The sequence below is a fragment of the Lissotriton vulgaris genome, chromosome 3_1 (genome assembly GCF_964263255.1).
Source record: "Lissotriton vulgaris chromosome 3_1, aLisVul1.2, whole genome shotgun sequence".
Classification (NCBI taxonomy): domain Eukaryota; kingdom Metazoa; phylum Chordata; class Amphibia; order Caudata; family Salamandridae; genus Lissotriton; species Lissotriton vulgaris.
The window spans coordinates 143,475,410-143,494,632 of NC_141689.1; the positions used below are offsets into that span (position 1 = coordinate 143,475,410).

The 19,223-nt window shown below is 43.9% G+C and overlaps 1 protein-coding gene across 1 annotated transcript in view; it reads left to right on the top strand.

Moving 5' to 3' along the window:
• The window catches only part of LOC147726107 (vomeronasal type-2 receptor 116-like), a 104,258-nt gene extending 86,777 nt beyond the window's left edge, over nucleotides 1–17,481 (top strand). Inside the window, exons 3-5 of the mRNA XM_086963420.1 lie at nucleotides 1,705–1,941; nucleotides 8,508–8,631; nucleotides 16,577–17,481. Of these exons, the coding sequence (XP_086819546.1) occupies nucleotides 1,705–1,941; nucleotides 8,508–8,631; nucleotides 16,577–17,481 (1,266 nt within the window). The remainder of the gene's footprint in view (nucleotides 1–1,704; nucleotides 1,942–8,507; nucleotides 8,632–16,576) is intronic.
• The last annotated feature ends 1,742 nt before the right edge of the window (nucleotides 17,482–19,223 follow it).

Below are 19,223 nucleotides of genomic sequence, written 5' to 3' on the forward strand. Positions count from 1 at the left end.
CAGGTAGACCTTGAACATATCTCTTCCTAGTCATAAACAGCAAAGCTTCAAATAAATGATGTAGACCAAAGAGAAGGGCAATGGGAAGAATAGCCTTGGATAAAGAAGTCAGAATCAGGGTACTGGCATCACTGGTACGTAATATCGAAAATACCACTTCCCCTTTGTTCTTTGCTCTCATTAATTACACACCTTCAGCACTATCAAAATTGTACCTTACATAACAAAATGTATGAATACTAAAAAGGAATGAAGCACCCAGTGCACCTTTAATGACAGTTACTGGATCCAGCACAGATCATGAGACAGTAGATACAATACTGGTAATAAAGGTTCCTTGGCACCCATGTCCAGACTGTTATTGGTCCCAGACATAGAACAAGAATATCAAGTTGTGAAGGATCAAATGTCGCCAATAGAGGTAACCTGCACCTGTGCCCAAAAACTAGCTGTGCCCTAAGAGAACCTGCTTGAACAGGCATATGCAGTTTCCTACTTTCAACTTTATAGGCAGAGGAGATAGCAGACTTGATTATCAACCTAAAGTACCTAATGAAGGTCATAAACCCTGATGAGCTGCACCAAAAGTCAGAAAGAGATTTCCACAATACCAAAAAGGGGCTCTAAATTCCTGATAAATGGAAACAACCCTGCATACAATATGCAAATATAAGATCTATTGCTCGGGCAATGCAGGTGCAGGGTAAAAATAGATAGAACCAACCCAGACTCCTTATGAAATTACTGAATTAAGATATGGATAATATCCGGACCTTTCCTAAGAGCTATGGGTCCGTTTCCGATGTCAGACAGACTCAGGTCTGTCTGACATTGGTCAGGAGGCATAACCGACAGCTGTCGTTGGTTATGGCCCTGCAAGTACGATGCTACCGAAACCTGTTCAGTCGCATTTGTATGCTTCACAATGGAAGCATGCATTCGGAGCAGAATGCGTGCCTGCATTGTGTAAAGCAGGGGTGCAGTTCATCCCTGCACCCTGTGGCCGGCACACCAAGATGCCTGCCGCCGGGTGCAGGGATCATCAGAGGTGCACCATTGGTGCCCCCAGGCCACCATTTGGCAGCCTCGCACGAATGGGGGCCGTGCTGGCGGCCCCCAGAGACAGTTTTCGACTTCCTTTTCATGCCAGAAACGCCGGCATGAAAAGGCAGTGAAAACCTGCCATCGTTTTCCCTCAGTCATAAAGAGGCGACCGGGGGAGTACTGAAGGATTTCCGGATGGTAGACGGGCTCTCTGAGCCCGTCGTAAGCCATCCGGAAATCCGAGTCGGATTCCATTCCGACCGAGCCCATCAGAATGGCTCAGTCAGAATCCGGTCAGCACATTCTGAAGTGGTTAGAAGGGCTCTGAACATGGTTCGGATCCCTTCTGACTGGAATTGGTATCGGCCCCTCTGTGTGAAAAAAGCAAATATAGGGATCCTGACAAACTATCGACCACAATTATCCATGTTTTCTTGAAGGGTGTATAGCTATCATAAAATAAGGCTCTCATGAGCAAAAAGTGAAAGAACAGATTAGATGGCAAACTCCCTGGACAGTGAAAAGAATTGATGATTTATGGTTTGTGTTTAATTTTTACGTTTGTTACATTTAAAACAGTGAATGCTCTTTGTAAAGGTTATTGAACTTTGGTAATACAGTTACCATCATGTTTATTTCTTCTAATCTGTATTTTAATAGCTGAACAGATTCCTTCAGAAGATTCATTTTAAGACTCCTTCTGGAGTTGATTTTGAATTTGATGACACAGGCGATGCGCCAGCTCAGTATGACATATTAAATTGGGTTATCGATCCTGATGGAACTGTCAGAGACATCCAAGTTGGCACTTTTGACCCAGACGCTCCCACTGGTCAACAGCTTGTCATCGACAAAAGCTCAATAGTTTGGAACACTGTGTGGCCCAACCTTAATCAGGTCAGTTTGAAAAATGGTGTTCCTTTGTGCCTGCATAGGCTATAACATGTATAAAAGGGTTACTGTGTTACAAACAGTCTACTTTCTCAAGACATCACATAATTCACATCTAACAGAATGTTACCTCAAAAAATATTTAAGCCTAAAGTTATTGATTTTATATGATGTGTACGTTATACAATGATTCCTTAGAAGAAGACCCCAGAGGGTGGCTTTAAAGTCTTCATGCTACTGGGGTACATCTTGTACTACCTTATTTCAGAAATGATAAGACAATTTATCAGCAAACAATTTGATGCACCCAGCAACTATGTCACACCAGTATTACAGTTCATTGACACAACTTTAAAACAATAGTTATTCAACCCCTGGTACACCCACTACCTTTATGACAGATGATCCTTCACCACACTCCTCAATCTCTAATGGTTGTATTTTGAATTGATGTCTGGATCAAATGTTGTGATGTATTTTAATATGGATTGCACCAGTTGGAGCTAATGCAACAACCAAGGTGATGGACGAAATTCTCCAATTAAGCTCAACGCTTAGCTGCCCTATGGGCTGCATTCCAATGCATCATTGCTCACTCATTATCTGGACAGAAACAAGATGAATACGGCCAGAAATTGACCTGTGCTCTCCCAGACATATGGCTGCAGCTAATCCTAACTAAAGGGCCCAACCTGATATAGGTCCCTTGTGTTCCTGTCTGGAGGAGACCTGGCAGTTTGGACTGGATGGCTTTTAATGGAGTAAGTCCTGTCTTATTTGCTTATGTCTGGTCTCTGTCTAAAGCAGTATCTGGGTGTGAAACATTAACTGGAATACAACCTACAATGATCGCTAGCTTACACTGAAAACCAGTATTACAAAAGCTGCATTATATGTGTGATAAAAGCAAACTTGTAAAAACACCATTTCTTATTGTTGCATGTTTATTTCAGGATCTAGCCAATAAAATGTAAAATGAAAATGTAAAAACTTCTTGTAAATACTTGTATAAAAAAACACAATGCATGTACAGGATATTAAAACAGAGTACATAATGACAGTTAAATTCTTTCCATTCCATTCAAAGAAAATTTTAATGTAGCAGCAGCACAACCTAAAAGTGCATATATAGAGTTTGTCATAGTTGCATGGGCCAGAAGTATGCATAACCAAAGTGGGGGCTAGAATGCTGCAACAAGATTCCTATGGTTGTCCTTCTGTGCCTAACGACTTGCATAGCAGCTGAGAATTGGTGCCATCGGAATGCTTCTATCAGACCTTAGGATTCAGTAAGCTTCAATGTACCAAGGTGGTGAAAATTGACCTTAACCATGACCTCCTAGCTTTATCATATTCTGGACAAAAAAAGTTTATGTTCTACATCCTCAATACAGAGATTACAGAACGAGAAATTCTGCAATTTCAAACCAGCAGAATCCCACTTGTGCGTAAATGTATTTACTAACAATGAACCAACTCCCAATTTTTTTATTAGCAAAGTACAACCTAGCAGTGGTACAAAAGCATCCGCATGTGCTTCAAATGAGGGTGTGGCTGTAAAAGACAAAAAACCATCAGTCAGTCCAGTTTTTTCTACAATGAGCTGATAAGAGTGTATCATGTGAGTTCAAAGAGGCAGATTTACAAGCCTCTTGTATCATTTTTGTGCCGCTGTTGCGTCACTTTTTGTGATGCAGCAGCGGTATACAAATGGGACCTATTTAATACGTGATGTATCGAGGGAGATACGTCATGTTGTAAAGCCCTGCATCACATTACACGTTTGTCAGGTATAATGTATGCAGGGTGGGCGTTCCCTTGCAAAAAAAACCCGTAGATTTCACTGCGATACTTATAGGACGCCACTGCGTCAAAACCTTAAGCCTGCTTGGAGTAGGCGTAAGGAGCGATGCAGCACAATGAGGATAGGCCTCCCCATGCAATGCTGGAGGGGAGTCATGCTTGCTACGTAACTATTGAGCCAACAGATGCATCAGACTTTCTGACGCATCTGTCAATCCTTGGGCCATGGTTTGCCATATTGTATATACGGTGCATCCATGGTGGCACAAGGGTTTCTCAATGTGGAGCAGGTAATGTGATGCATCTCTACACACGCCAGCACCCCTGCACTCGCCTCCACAGACTACATCCTCCTCGGGGACCTGAACGTCCACCTCGAGAACAACAACAACGTCTAATCTGCCACCCTGATCGACAACCTCGCCATTCTAGGCCTCCGACATCTCGTCACCAAACCCACCCACGCTGCCGGCCACACGCTCGACCCCATCTTCTCCACAAGCTCCCACATCGCCTTAAACCACACTACCGAACTCCACTGGACTAACCCCTGCTGCATCCACTTCACCTTCAAGAAACCAACCACGTACCACCCCACCCACCAGCTGCCTCGATGCTGCAGGAGAAAAGTCACCGAGGACCAGCTGACCTCCACCCTCACCCAGAACCCACCCACCGACCCCACTGACCCAGACGCTGCTGCCCGCAACCTCAGACAGTGGATCAAAGACTACGCCAACACTCTCGCCCGGCTAAAGAAACCCCCATAAATCACCCCAGCAAGAAAGCCGCCTGGTTCACCGAAGAACTCAAGACCTCTAAACGTACATGCCGGACGCTGGAGAAGAATTGGCTCCACGACCACACACCAGACAGCCACACAGCCCACAAGGACGCCATCCGCAGACATCAACACCTCATAAGAAGAGATATTCCTTCAAAACCCGCCTGGATAACAATGCACACAACAGCAAAGAGCTTTTCAACATAGTGAAGGAACTCTCAAACCCCAGCGCCAACACCAACGAAATCCTGCCCTTGCAAGATCTGTGCGACTCATTGGCCACCTTCTTCCATCGCAAGATCACTGACATCCACATCAGTTTCCACACCCCGTCCGCTCCGACCATGACAGACCCCACCCCGAACGCCACCTGCACCAACCTGCTGACCTCCTGGTACCACATCAACGTTGACGAGACACACAGGGTCATGAACTCCATCCACTCAGGATCACTGGAAGACCCCTGCCCGCACTATGTTTTCAACAAAGCAGACGCAACCATCGCACCCCAACTATGGAAGATCATCAACATCTCCTTCGACACAGCGACATTCGTGGAAAGCAGAAAGCACGCCAAAATCAACGCCCTCCTCAAGAAGCCCAAGGCAGACCCCAAGGACCTCAAGTACTTCCAGCCCATCTCCCTGCTCCCTTTCCCAGCGAAGGTCATCAAGAAAATTGCCAACATACTGCTGACCCGCCACCTCGAGGACAACAACATCCTAGACCCATCCCAGTCCGAGACATTCCTCATCGGCACCACAGACAACATCCGTCGCCAACTGGCAATGGCAAAACTTCAGCCCTCATCCTCCTGGACCTGTCAGCTGCCTTTGACACAGTCTGCCACCGCACACTAGGAACACACCTCCAAGAAGCCAGAATCCAGGAGAAGGCCCTGGACTGGACCATGTCCTTCCTCTCCGGCAGAACCCAGAGAGTCCGCCTCGCACCCTTCCGATCCGAAGCCACTGACCTCATCTGCGGCGTACCACAGGGCTCATCCCTCAGCCCGACCCTGTTCAAAGTCTACTTGGCCCCCCTCACACAAGTGGCCCGCCTGCACGACCTGAACATCATCTCCTAGGCCGACGACACCCATCTCATCCTCTCCCTTACTAAGGACCCGCACACCGCCAAATCCAACCTCCACGAGAGAATGAAGGCCGTCGCTGAGTGGATGAGGAGCAGCCACCTGAAACTGAACTCGGACAAGATGGAAGTCCTCATCTTTGGCCCTACCCCATCTGCCTGGGATGACTCCTGGTGGCCGACTGCACTGGGAACAGCACCGGCTCCCACGGACCACGCACGCAACCTAGGATTCATCCTCGACTCCTCCCTCTCTATGTCAAAGAAGGTCAATGCCGTCTCCTCCTTCTGCTTCAACACCCTCTGCATGCTCTTCAGGATATACAAGTGGATCCCAACCGAAACAAGAGGAACAGTGACCCAAACCCTCGTCAGCAGCAGGCTGGACTACGGCAACGCACTCTAAGCAGGAATCCCGGCAAAACACCTACAACGGCTGCAGCGCATCCAGAACATCTCCGCCCGCCTGATCCTCAACATCCCTCGACACAGCCACATCCCCTCCCACTGGGGGGGACTGGCTCCCTGTCAACAAGAGGATCACTTTCAAGCTCCTCACCCACGCACACAAAGCACTCAATAACACCGGACCAGTCTACCTTAACAACAGACTCAACTTCTACACCCCTGCCCGCCAGCTCCGCTCCGCCGGCCTCGCCCTCGCCGCCATCCTGCGCATCCATTGAACAACCTCCGGCGGCAGATCCTTCTCCTTCCTCGCCGCTAAGATCTGGAACACCCTCCCCACCCACCTGCGGCAGACCCAGGACCTGCTCACTTTCAGGAAGCGCCTCAAGACCTGGCTCTTCCAGCAGTAGCAGCACCCCCACCCCTTGAGACCCTAAGCGCCTTTAGACCCTCATGGGTCAGTAGTGCGCTTTATAAATTCACTGAATGATTGATAGATCAGACTTTCTGATGCATCTGTCAATCCTTAGGCCATGGCGTGCCGTATTGTAAATACGGTGCATCCATGGTGGCACAAGGATTTCTCAGTGTGGAGGAGGTAATGTGACGCATCTCTACACATGCGTCACTTTCTTCTAATTCCGCGCCTAAATATCTATTTAACAACTGTCTTTGAATTGGTGTTAATTTGAAATGGATCAGACAAGTGCGTACTAAAGCCTAATGAGCTCAGTTGGTTTTGATGTGGCTGAGCCATGATATAGTGATGCTATTCTCGAGGTTTACTACCTACTCCAATCCTAATCCATATATGGCCACTTTTGGAATGGACCAAAGTCTAACGCACAGGAGTAGGTCCTCACCTTGGCTAGATCTCCAATTATTTTAAGGCTGGCATAAAAAACAAAGATTCTGTTGGGGTACCGCTCCGAATGTTGAACAATAATTTTCTGACACAGTTTTCCTTAGTAACCAACCCACTAGATTCTCTACACCCCATAGATTTCAATAACTGTGGAAATGGATTTCGATGTAGTGGCTTCATAGACCTTAATTACTTTTGTTGCACCTTGAAGCAGGGAGAGTTCTGATTTTAGTGTTTAAGCCTTCCATTTGGAGGCTTTGTCAAACCTCACTCCCAAATTGGTGAACTGATGTACCAGTTGGATTGTTCTACCGCACATAAAGAACCCCACCTCTAAATAATTTATTGGGTTTAAGTGCTGCAATCTTAGTATTGGATGTATTAACTTCCATGCCTCTAGTACCCCAATATTTGACTAAGCTGTTCAGCATGTTCTGCAGCCCAATATGGTGTTATCTGCAAATATTAATGTGGGAATTGACAACCCCCCCAACCTGGCACAAGCATGAATGCAGTTTAATAAATGGTCCATCAAATTATTGATGTAAATAATGCGAGAACAGACAAGAGGCAATCATGTGGCCCTGATGCACTCCATGGGCAATAGGAATAAGCTCCATGAGCTCCCCACTGATCCCTCACCTCAGTTGGGTGTAGTTCCTTTTGTGAAGTCTGATAGGCCCCAATTGCTCCCTAGGGACCAGGTAAAAGGCGGCCCTCAAGTCTACAAGGGTTATGTAGAGATGGTCTTTAGAGGGTGCCAAATAAGTCTTATAAGATAACAATGGTGCTCCCTGTGGTATGGAACCCTGATTGATCTCACTCAACCATTCATGAAATCTAACTAATATTTGTTGACAGAAAACCTCCATTTAATTTCTGACTTTAAAGTGATAACTAGGTAATGCATGTTTATGATTATTATTTTAACCTTCTATAGAATTTGAGAAATGTTTGTCTTTGATCTGAATTGCAATGTATCCCATCTACTATCTGAGAATGTTTGAAATGTGTCTGGTTTGCATACTGATAATTGTTCGATGTACCCCAAGCACCACTAATGGAGATAAACCTTGCATTCATACTGTTCTAAGCAATGGGAAGGCTTGGGTGCATCATCCCTAAGGAGACTTGAGAGAGCTTTACACTACTTCTGTCCAAGCATGAATAAGAGCTTATGCAGTCTTGTCATTGGATATCTGATTTTAAGTGAAATACAGAAATTGTCACAGCACAATGATCTGATGTTAGGAATAACTTCCTTTATACATATGACTGCCGGCAGAGCCATACTTTAAATGTATTAGTGTCCCCCACCACAGCCAGGCCTCTGTACTAGAGTGTTAGCTTCTCCTCAGTGTCAAACTTGTCATTGCAAGGTTCAATCTGAGGGTAGTGCACTGTTTTAAGCAGCCATGGTACCAGAGGATAGCCTCCGGTAGGAGCCTGTCCATCTGAACTGTGGATACCCCTCCTTGTTCCCAAGTTTCAATAACAATGGTATGCAGGTACCCTGAGCGTATTTGTTTCTTCTGAAGAGTGGGAGCCTTTTACTGGTCTCTTGTCAGTCCTTAAAACTGATTTTTCCTGATCTTGCCTCATCATCTATTTTCTACACAGACTCCCTCCTCTGTCTGTAGTGAGAGCTGCTCCCCTGGGTACCGGAAGGCTCTCATAGAAGGAAAGCCCATCTGCTGCTTTGACTGTGTGCCATGTGCAGAGGGAGAGTTTTCAAACTCTTCTGGTGAGTGAATTTTATAAATGATAGTGTTTGTAAGGCTTTAACAAGAACATGTGCATTAAATACAGGAGATAATGTTTTATAAGAGATGCCTCCCAAACAAATACTTAAAGTATCTGTCCATCTGGTTGAGCGCTTGTGTGAGCCATCTGTGCTAGAGAATAATGAGTAATTGCTCCTGAAACTCTGTGGTTCTTAATATAATGTTATAGCTTGTTTTGTCTTACATAGACAACAAATGGCCTCTTAGCCTTAAAGTACATACAAACAGTGTTGAATCTTCGCAATCTATCCTTCATAGTCAGTGATTTCATATGTTGCACACATGGAGACTTTGGCTTACTCTAGCGACAAAGCACCTGTGTTTTTTTACTATAAACTCTGCTGTGCAAATGCCTATTGAAAACAAATTATGTTGTTTTTGGGATATATATTTAGGGCAGCATTGAACATGCATGGAGAGTACTGCTCCCTCTTTAGATGTAGGCACAGCTTCCCTTTGTGTCAGTATTGGGCTTGAAATGCTCTGCACTATGCGTGCACTGCTACACACTCTATATATGAGTGTTCTGATTTTGATTGAATGGATGAGCAAGAAATGTATTTCACTGGTAGTTGTGTTTACAGTGTTGAAGGGAGATTTAATGGAGAATCTTTGAAGGGCTGAACTACTGATGAAATTACAACAGTGGGCAACTGTGCTGATTTACTGCTGATGTGCAGACAGGTGAATTCAATCTTATACTGCTGACTTGGAAAATCAGGAAGAAATGCAGTGGTTCAGCCTTTTTAACCCCTTCCATGCGAGGAATGGCTCGGGGGCCGTCCCACACCACAGTGCTCATGCGGGTAGGATGACTCCCGGCCGTCATCACATATAGCACAGGAATTCTTTCTGGTGCGGTCACCAGAGGGATTTCCTTTCAGTCAAAACACCCCCCCCCCCCCATGCAGGGATCCACTCACTTGGCACCAGGGAGGGGGAGCTACCCCTAGGGCAAGGGCTTTTCCTCCCCTCATATTTTTGGGCCAGATCAGTCTTTCTGTCCATCCTGGAAGGCAGATGGGGCAATAGCCCCTGATCTGCTCAAAGCACACTAGGAACAGGATTTGTTTTATTTTATGTCTATACGGGTGGAGGCTACCCAAAATGGGAAGGTCAATGCTCCTACCCTCTCAAAAAAAGTCCACAGTCTTCCTGCCCCCCCCAGGGAAGCAGATGAGGCAATAGTCCCCAATCTTTTCCCCCTAGGGGCGGAAAGCCCATTAGACACCAGGGATTATGCTGTTGTTTTTTATATGTAGGGATGGTGGCTGACGAGAATGGGCATGCTGATGCCCCCACCACCAAAAAAGTATTTCTGCTCCCCCTGAATACAGGTCGGGGCAATAGCCCATTATCTACCCCTGATGAGAGGTAGAAATCCCATTAGGCGCCAGGGATATGTTTATGGGCATATCAGCAAGAAGCCCCATAGGTAAGAGTCACTCCCCTTTTGTTTAGGCACACATTTTGGCTGTGTCAGTGATATTTTTAGTCTCATCTGCCCCCAAGTGGGGGCAGACAACCACTAGAAACCAGGGAGACTTTGTGTGTGAACTTGAGTTTGGCTGACTGTTTGCATGTACTGACCATTGGCTGCAATGTTGCTGGTGGTGTGTGTGGACCTGTACTTGGCTAATGCTGTGTGTGGACTTACGATTGTTTACAGTATGTGTAGATTGACGCTTGCTTTGTGGTATTCATGGAGTGGCGCTTGCCTGGCGGTGTATGTGGACAGGCGTTTTGGCTGACTGTGTGCATGGAAGGTGCTCCGCTGCAGGGCTGGACTGGCTGTAGCGGGCACCATGCATTTTTCCAGTGGGCCGTAGGGTAGGGGCAAGTTTTCTGGCTGGAGGACCAGTTTTGTCACTGGGGGCCGGTTTTGCAGCAGTGCTGCAATATCGGCCCCAATTAACATAAGCGGGAGTGGTACTTTTTACTAACATGCCCCACCTTCCCAGGGACAGTCGAGCCACAATTTGCTAGTGCAGGTTGCTGTTCCGCACTGCTTGGCTGTCTGTGTGCAAGGATGGCGATTCGCTGGCAGAGTGCGTGGGTAGTGTTTAGCTGGGAGTGTGTGTGTATAGTGCTTGGCTGACTGTGTGCATGGATGGCATTTGGCTGGTGGTGTGCATGGATGGTGCTTGGCTAGTAGTTTGCATTGAAGGCGCTTGATAAGTAGTGTGCGTGTATGATGTTGTGCGTGCACTGACTATTGGTCTGACAGTGCACTTGAATGGATCCCCCACCATTTCCCTACAAAGTCACATTTTCCTCACATTTCTGTGTGGGTAAGTTGTAAGATCCACAGTGGAAAAAGCAACCTAGGTGGTGACAGTAGATTGCCCACACAATGGTGGTAGGACAGAAACTAGGACTGAACAGCTTCCAGTTAAAAACTTATTTTTATTAAACAATTTATTTTATAATTCATAGGGCATAAACATGTTTATGCCCTATGAATTATAAAATAAATTGTTTAAGAAAATAAACATGTTTATGCCCTATGAATTATAAAATAAATTGTTTAATAAAAATACGTTTTTAACTGGAAGCTGTTCAGTCCTAGTTTCTGTCCTACCACCATTGTGTCGGCAATCTACTATCACCGCCAAGGTTGCTTTTTCCAATGTGTTTTTCCCTGACCTAGGGGTTTACTTACAAATGTCCAAACAGGGAACCCTTGTTTGATATAAGTTGTAAGATCACCACACAGGCACACATTTTCTACCACCCAGCATTCCCTTTGGGCTCCCGAGAAAAATGATACCTCACGTGTGTGGGTAACCAAAGTAGCGTCTGCCTAAAATTGTATAAACAAACTACCCTTTTGGACCTGCTTTGAGCCCCCCTCAATGTCTATACATTTTGAGGTGTGGCTTGCATGAATCTCCCAACATTTTCCTACCCAGAATCAGTAAACTGTGTTTTTTTCAGCTAAATTTGAAGTTTGCAGGGGGTTCTGGTAGGAAAACGTTGGAGGATTCACACAAGCCATACCTCAGTTAACTCTTCTGAGTATCCAGTTTTCAGAAATGTGTGAGTTTGGTAGGTTTCTGCAAAACCAGGTTGATTTGTGGTTTGTAAATTTGATGTCTCCACAATACATTTTGAGCCCTTACCTGCTGTGGTCACTTGGCCCACCCACATAAGTGAGGTACCTTTTTATCGGAAGACTTTGGGGAATGTGTGGTAGGTGGAAGTTTGTGGATCCACACAATTTCCAGAACTTTACATCACAGAAATCTGGGGATTTTTTGTTTAACAACGTTTGAGGTTTGCAAGTGATTCTGGGTAATAGAAACTTGTGAGAGCCACACAAGTCCCCCATCCTGGATTCCCCTGGATGTCTAAGTTTAAAAAATGTGTACGTTTGCTAAGTTTCCCCAGGTGCCAGCTTAGCTCGGGATGAACATCCATAGCTAGGCAGATTGCAGAAAAAGTTTCAGTTTTCACTGGAAAAATGTCAATGTTGCGTTTTAGGCCCTTTGCTCTCGCCCGACCTAGGCCTACCCACAAAAGTGAAGTACAATTTTTTATAGGGAGACTTTGGGGAATGAGGAGTGGGTTGAAGTTTGTGGATCCCCCGAGATTCCAGAACTTGCCATTATAGAAATGTGAGGAGAATTTGTTTTTATTGACAAAGTTTAAGGTTAGCAAGAGATTCTACATAACAGAACCTGGTAAGAGCAACACAAATCACCCCATCCTGGATTCCCCCGGCTGTCTAGTTTTGAAAAATGTATAGGTCTGCTCAGTTTCCCTAGGTGCCGGATGAGCTAGGGTTGAAAATCCACAGCTATTCACATTTTTAAAAAGGGGTCAGTTTTCACTGGAAAAATGTGATATGTCCACATTGCGCTTTGTACCATTTCCTGTCATGGGAACTAGGCCTATCCGTACAATTGAGGTAACATTTTAATTGGGAAACTGTAGGGAATGTGGAGTGTGTGGAATTTTGTGGGTCAATGCAGATTCCAGAAGTTTCCATTCCAACTGTGAGGAAAATGTGTTTTATTTTTACCATGCTTGAGGATTGTAAGAGATTTTGGATAACAGAACCTGGTAAGAGCAACACAGGTAACCCCATCGTGTATTCCCTTGGGTGTCTAGTTTAAAAAAATGTATAGGTTTGATAGGTTTCCCTAGGTGCCCGCTGAGCTAGAGCTAGAGTTGAAAATCCCCAGCTAGGCAGGGCCAGTTTTCACTGGAAAAATGTGATGTATTCAGTGGCATTTTGTGCCATTTCCTGTCATGGGCATTAGCCCCACCCACACAAGTAAAGTACCATTTTTATCAGTAGACATTAGGAAATGTAGTGTGGGTGGAAGTTTGTGGATACATGCAGAATTGAAAACATTCCATCACAGAAATGTAAGGAAAATGTGGTTTTCTTTGACAAAGTTTGAGGTTTGCAAGGAATTTTGGGTAATAGAACCTGGTGAGAGCCACATAAGTTACCCCATCCTGGATATCCTTTAGTGTCTATTTTTAAAAAATGTACAGGTTTTCTAGTTTTCTCTAGTTGCCATCTGAACTAGGGCCCAAAATCCACAGCAAGGCACATTGAAAAAAGGGTCCCTTTTCACTGGAAAAATGTGATGTTTCTAAGTTGTGTTTTGGGCCGTACCATTTTTAATGGGAGACTTTCGGGAATGGGGATGGGTGGCATTTTGTCGATTCACACCGATTCCAGAACTTTACTTCACAGAGGAAAATGTGTTTTTTACAAAGTTTGAGGTTTGCAAGGAATTCTGGGTAACAGAACCTGGTGAGAGCAACACATGTCACTGCATCCTGCATTTCCCTGTGTGTTTAGTTTTCAAAAGTATACAGGTTTGCAAGGTTTCCCTAGATGCCGGCCACACTGGGACCCAAAATCCACAGCAAGGAACATTGCACAAAAGGGGTCCCTTTTCACTGGAAAAATGTGATGTTTCCAAGTTGTTTCCAAGTTGGGGGTTGGGGTTTGGGCTGCTTCCAGTCCAGGGAACTAAGCCTACCCACACAAGTGAGGTACCATTTTCATCAGGAGGCTTAGAGGAACACAGAATAGTAGAACAAGTGTTATTACTATTTGTCTTTCTATGCATTTACGCCTTCCAAATATAAGACAGTGTGTAAAAAAGAAGTCATTTTTAACAATAACCTCTAATTCACATGCGAATATGGGTACCCACAAATTCAGAGATGCACAAATAACCACTGCTTCTAAACTCCATATCACATTTGAATTTCAGAAATACATAGGTTTCCTTGATACCGATTTTTGACTCTTTTTTTTCAAAAATATATTATTGTATACTTGGTACAAAATGAAAAAACATTGCAAAGTGCAACTCAGTTACTGCCTCTGGATACCTCGGTTCCTTGGTAATTGGAGAAGACTCATATAATCCCGCTACCAGAAGGGTCCCATGGATGTAACAGTATATAGCTTTCAAAAATCTACCAAAGTTAGAAGAAGTTACATGTGAATGGGTGGGCACAAATGGCTGTTTTTTTAACTACATTTTAATAATATTTTATTTTAACTTGAAGGATCTACACAAATGACCCCTTACTAAATTCACAATTTTGTCTGCTATGTCCGGGTTCCATTATTGGTTTCACATCCATTTCTACCACTAACTGGAAGGAGACTGAAAGCACAAAAAATAGAAAAAATAGGTTATGTCCCAGTATAATCGCAAAACATTATATAAAATGTTGCTTTTCTGACAAAAGCCTGCCTGTTCCTGAAAGCTGGAAAGATGGGGATTTTAGCACGATAACTCCTATTTTTACAACATTTGCATGGACGAAACAAGACGCTTTTGTCTGCAGCACTTCATTCATATTTTTCCACCCAATAAACAAATGTAGCTGTATTTTGCCTCATTTCTCAGTTCCCTCAAGGGGAATCCACAAACCCCTGGTACCTTTGGAATCCTCATGATGTTCGAAGAAAAGGATGCAAATTTGGTGTGGATACCTTATGTGGACACAAACTTATTGGGCCCTAAGCACAAAGTACCCCAAAATAGTCAAAAGAGGGCATGGCACAGGGGTTGGCAGCAAAAGGGTTCATCTGATTAAGGCATTGTACATCCGTGTCATGGAAATAGCCAATAAACCCAGGGGGTGATGCACGTGTTCACTTGATATGTTGGATACTGGAGGAAAATGCTTGACCCTGAAATGAGGTATTCAATAATATGTGATTAACGTTTAATGCCCTCAAACATTGTAATAAAGAGCTATTAACATAACTACCCTAATTACATATTTAATGTACCTATAAAAAAGGTCTTCAGGCCTACCATTGTAGTTTGATTGGAACTTTGTAAAAACTGCATATCACCCACTCAAAATAAACTCTTGTGACATGTTTAAACACTCCCTTTAGATATTAATCATTCATGCCTAACTAGGCCTTGTTCCCTTTCAATAGTTATGATGAAGTGGTGAAACCCTTATGGGAGTATTGTCCACTAGCATTCAACTCAAAGAAAACCAAGCATCAACCAAGCATCTACCAAAAATACCTAAAATTGAAATTCCTTGGCAAGAAATATAAAAATAAATTATCATGACCTTTACTTAGAAGCATTAATGGTATGATTCTCATTTCAGCTAATAATTTCTCATGTTGTTTCCTATTACTGAACCTGCGAGAAGCACATTATCATTATCATATATAAGATGACAAGGGCTCCACGCCCATAGCCACAACCATGCTGTTTTTCTGATGCTGCATAACTGTTGAAAATATCAAAAAGCATCACAATTATGGCTACAGGCACTTCCTCAAATGCTCTCTTCTGACAGGCGTATGGAATCATCAGGGTATACATGTGCATCTGTGTGTGTGTGTGTGTGTGTGTGTGTCTGTGTGTATGTAAATTACCAGCAGATGACAAGGTGGAGCACCGAGCCTTCAGGAGGAGAGTGAACAATTGGCAGATGCAGCCTTCACACACTGATAAAGTGCATATTGGCAGGCAGGTTTGAGTCTGGTTTCTTCCTTTAGATATATTTGGAACTCTCACACAATGTGTGTGTTCCTGTGCTTCCAACCTATGAAATATGACCCAATTTTCTTTTTGAAATCTGTCTAGTAAGAATTTTGCAATTTGGGGAACACAATGGTCCCAGAGATAGGTGTCATCAGATTCTATCTTTTTTATGGATGATGGACCTATTAATAAAAACATGGATTTGAACTGTAAGGAAATTGAGTAAGGCTGAGGATAAAAAATAGCTTTCTCATTGTGCATCATGTGTAAGTAACCGTAACTAAAAGGGTGTAATCCACAAAGCATGGTCTTAAAACTTCTACTCTGTTGTGCTAGTCTTAGATTCTCAGGAGTACCTTTTGGTGTAGAGATTACTCATGCTGAGCAGACACCAGGTGCTGTATTACGCAAAGTTCCCCGGTGGCACAGGAAGCTTGTGTGCCTGTTGTGTGCACCCCAGTGCACTTTCATATTAGAGAAGGGATGGCAGACTCCTGTGTGGTCTTTTGTGGGGTTCCTTCTGTGATACTGATAGCCCTGGCACATATGTAGTGCCAGTGGTATCTCAAGAGGGCATTCCTTCATTTATATGGAGGCACTGCTTTTGTGCCTGTGCTGTATTATGAAAGTGAACACAGAGACAAACTTGCTTTTAGAAATTGGCTGTGCACCCCCTCATGGCAGCCTTTTATTAGTCTGTTTATTCCATTAATATATGCAGAGTTAACTTTAGCTTGTATGATTTAGCTCAGATACTTTTCTTCACCTGGGAGTTCCTGAATTATTGCATTTCTTTAACTTTATTCATCACTTTGCCCTTTAATAACATATCATTATGCTAAAGCTGACAGTGGCATAATGTTATGATACCATTTCTATTAAAATTCAGACCTATCTTTGCTTTTAGATATGGGGAACTGCCTGAAATGCTCCGATGACCAGTGGCCCAATAAGAGGAAGAACGGCTGCTTGAAGAAGGATGTGGTTTATCTATCATACACGGATAGACTTGGTGTGAGTTTAGTCTCCATATCTATTGGTTGCTGCATAGTCACAGCTGGAGTGTTGGGAATCTTTCTCAGATACCGGGACACACCAATAGTCAAAGCTAATAACCGGGATCTCAGCTACACCCTTCTTGTTTCTCTAATGTTGGCCTTTCTCTGCTCCCTCCTATTCATCGGACGCCCTACCACATCGACCTGCCTGATCCAACAAGGTGCATTTGGGATTATATTTACTGTTGCTGTGTCTTGTGTATTAGCAAAAACCATCACTGTTGTCATTGCCTTTAATGCCACAAAGCCAGGAAGCAGCTTAAGTAGATGGCTGGGACCCCGGGTATCTGCCTTAATGGTCCTCTTGTGCACACTGGGTGAAGTAGTAATTTGTGCCACTTGGCTGCTCACCTTACCACCTCATGCAGACACTGACATACAGTCTGAAATTGACAAGATAATCCTGCTGTGTGCCCAGGGTTCCACCACTGCCTTCTACAGTGTGATTGGTTACATGGGCCTGTTGGCCTTTATGAGCTTTGTTGTGGCCTTCCTCGCCAGGGACCTGCCTGATAGATTCAACGAAGCCAAGCTCATCACATTCAGCATGCTAGTGTTTTGCAGTGTATGGGTGTCCTTCATCCCAGCATACCTCAGCACTAAGGGTAGCAACATGGTTGTTGTGGAGATCTTTGCTATCCTGGCTTCCACAGTTGGACTTCTTGGTTGTATATTCTTTCCCAAGTGTTACATCATTTTGCTCAGGCCCGATTTAAACACAAGAGAAAATCCTGTGGATAGGATCAATTCATAGTCAGAAACATTGTTTTTATTTTAATGTGCCTTTTTCAAACACAGACACATCTCATTTGTTCAAATACATGTTATCAGCTCCATAAAAATGAGATGTATGAGTTTAAATGCAAAATGAATGATACAATTCCCTCTAATTAAAAAAAATTACATGTTGCTGCAAGATTCGTACAATGCCAAAATACATTTCAAATTCTTCAATGTGCCTTCCTCTGTATTTTTGTAGTTCACTATCAGAATATTTATTATTCCCACTGTCAATATCTTTAAGTCCAAATAATCTTTATTTGTTTTTTTTTAAAAAACATAAAAGATGCAAGCTTATACATTTTGGGACTGCTTACGATGTTGGTCAGAAAGCCTCAGAACAGGAGTCAAATTCACCTAAATGGATTCGGAAGCTATATGCCTGACTTGGTTGGAAACAATTCCAAATGACCGATTACAATTGAAAGGAAACTGTTCAGTCAGTTCGAATCGGTTCCAACCAACATTCGGAGAAGCTGAGTTGGGTCAAGCCGAATCGAACATTTCTACAACCATTGTTTCTGATCGATGAATCAAGATGTCCAATTGGGATAGCCTTTCCGACTTTGTCTGTCCGACACGAAAAGGCTGTCAGATCCCCCTTCATCCTGAGGCCTTCGAATTGGGGTTGAAGGGGGACCCAAGGGACCCCCCTTTAAAACCATGCACTCTGAGGCATGAACAATGAGGTGCCTGTGACAGGGTGCAAGGATTTCCGCAACCACCCCTTTTTTCAATGGGAGCCAGTGTTGTCAGTCAGGGCACAGGCTCCCATTAAAGTCAATAGGAGACTTTCCGAACAGTGTTTGGATCCATCGTAATCGGTCATGCGGACCCACCAAACGAGTGTTGGTAGGAACCAATGCCGACAAAGAGTCAGGCTGTTTACCTTCCGACCAACATCATCATGAGCCCCAATGTACATGTCAGCTAAAAGTCAAATGTACGCGCACTCCCACATGCGTCAATATTTTAAATATCAATTCAGTTCATAGTGCTTATCTTAAATTCTATAAAAATAGAATTCAGTTATAAATAAATATAATAACACATGGCATCCAAGCAGTGACGCTATAATTTTGTGTTTAACTATTAATGAGATTTACATTTAAATCATGAATTAGTGAAGTGGAAGTGTGATGGAAATGCTTTATTCACTTTACAATTTTGGCTCAACAAGCATACATGTAAACTGTACAAAATTAAAATCAGTGATAAAATCAGACATCAATAGGTTGAAATTTCAAGCCCTTTCCCTTGCATACTACGGGGCCGATTATGATGTCATGTGAAAACCGACTCACTATTGGTGGTTCTGCACAACCAATTACGATGCTTCCGAACACCGTTCAGAAGGACTCCCATTGACTCCTATAGGAGCCTGTGTTCTGATGGACAATACTGCCTCCTATGGGGAAAATGTGTATCTGTGGAAAACCTTGCACCATGTTGCATGTACCCCATGTTTCCTGACACACTGTGCATGGTTTTACAGGGTGGTCCCTTGGGTACCCCCACAGCCCCCAACCAGATACCTCAGAATGAAGGGGGTCTGCTAGGGTCCCCAAAGACAGTTTTCATCAGCCATATAGTGTGAGGCATACCGAGTCAGGAAGGATGTCGGAAACCTAAATTGTAATCTGTCAGGCAGAAACGCTGTCCGACGAACTGCACAAATTGGCTGCGACTGACTCGGATTCCCTAAGAGCGGGCCGG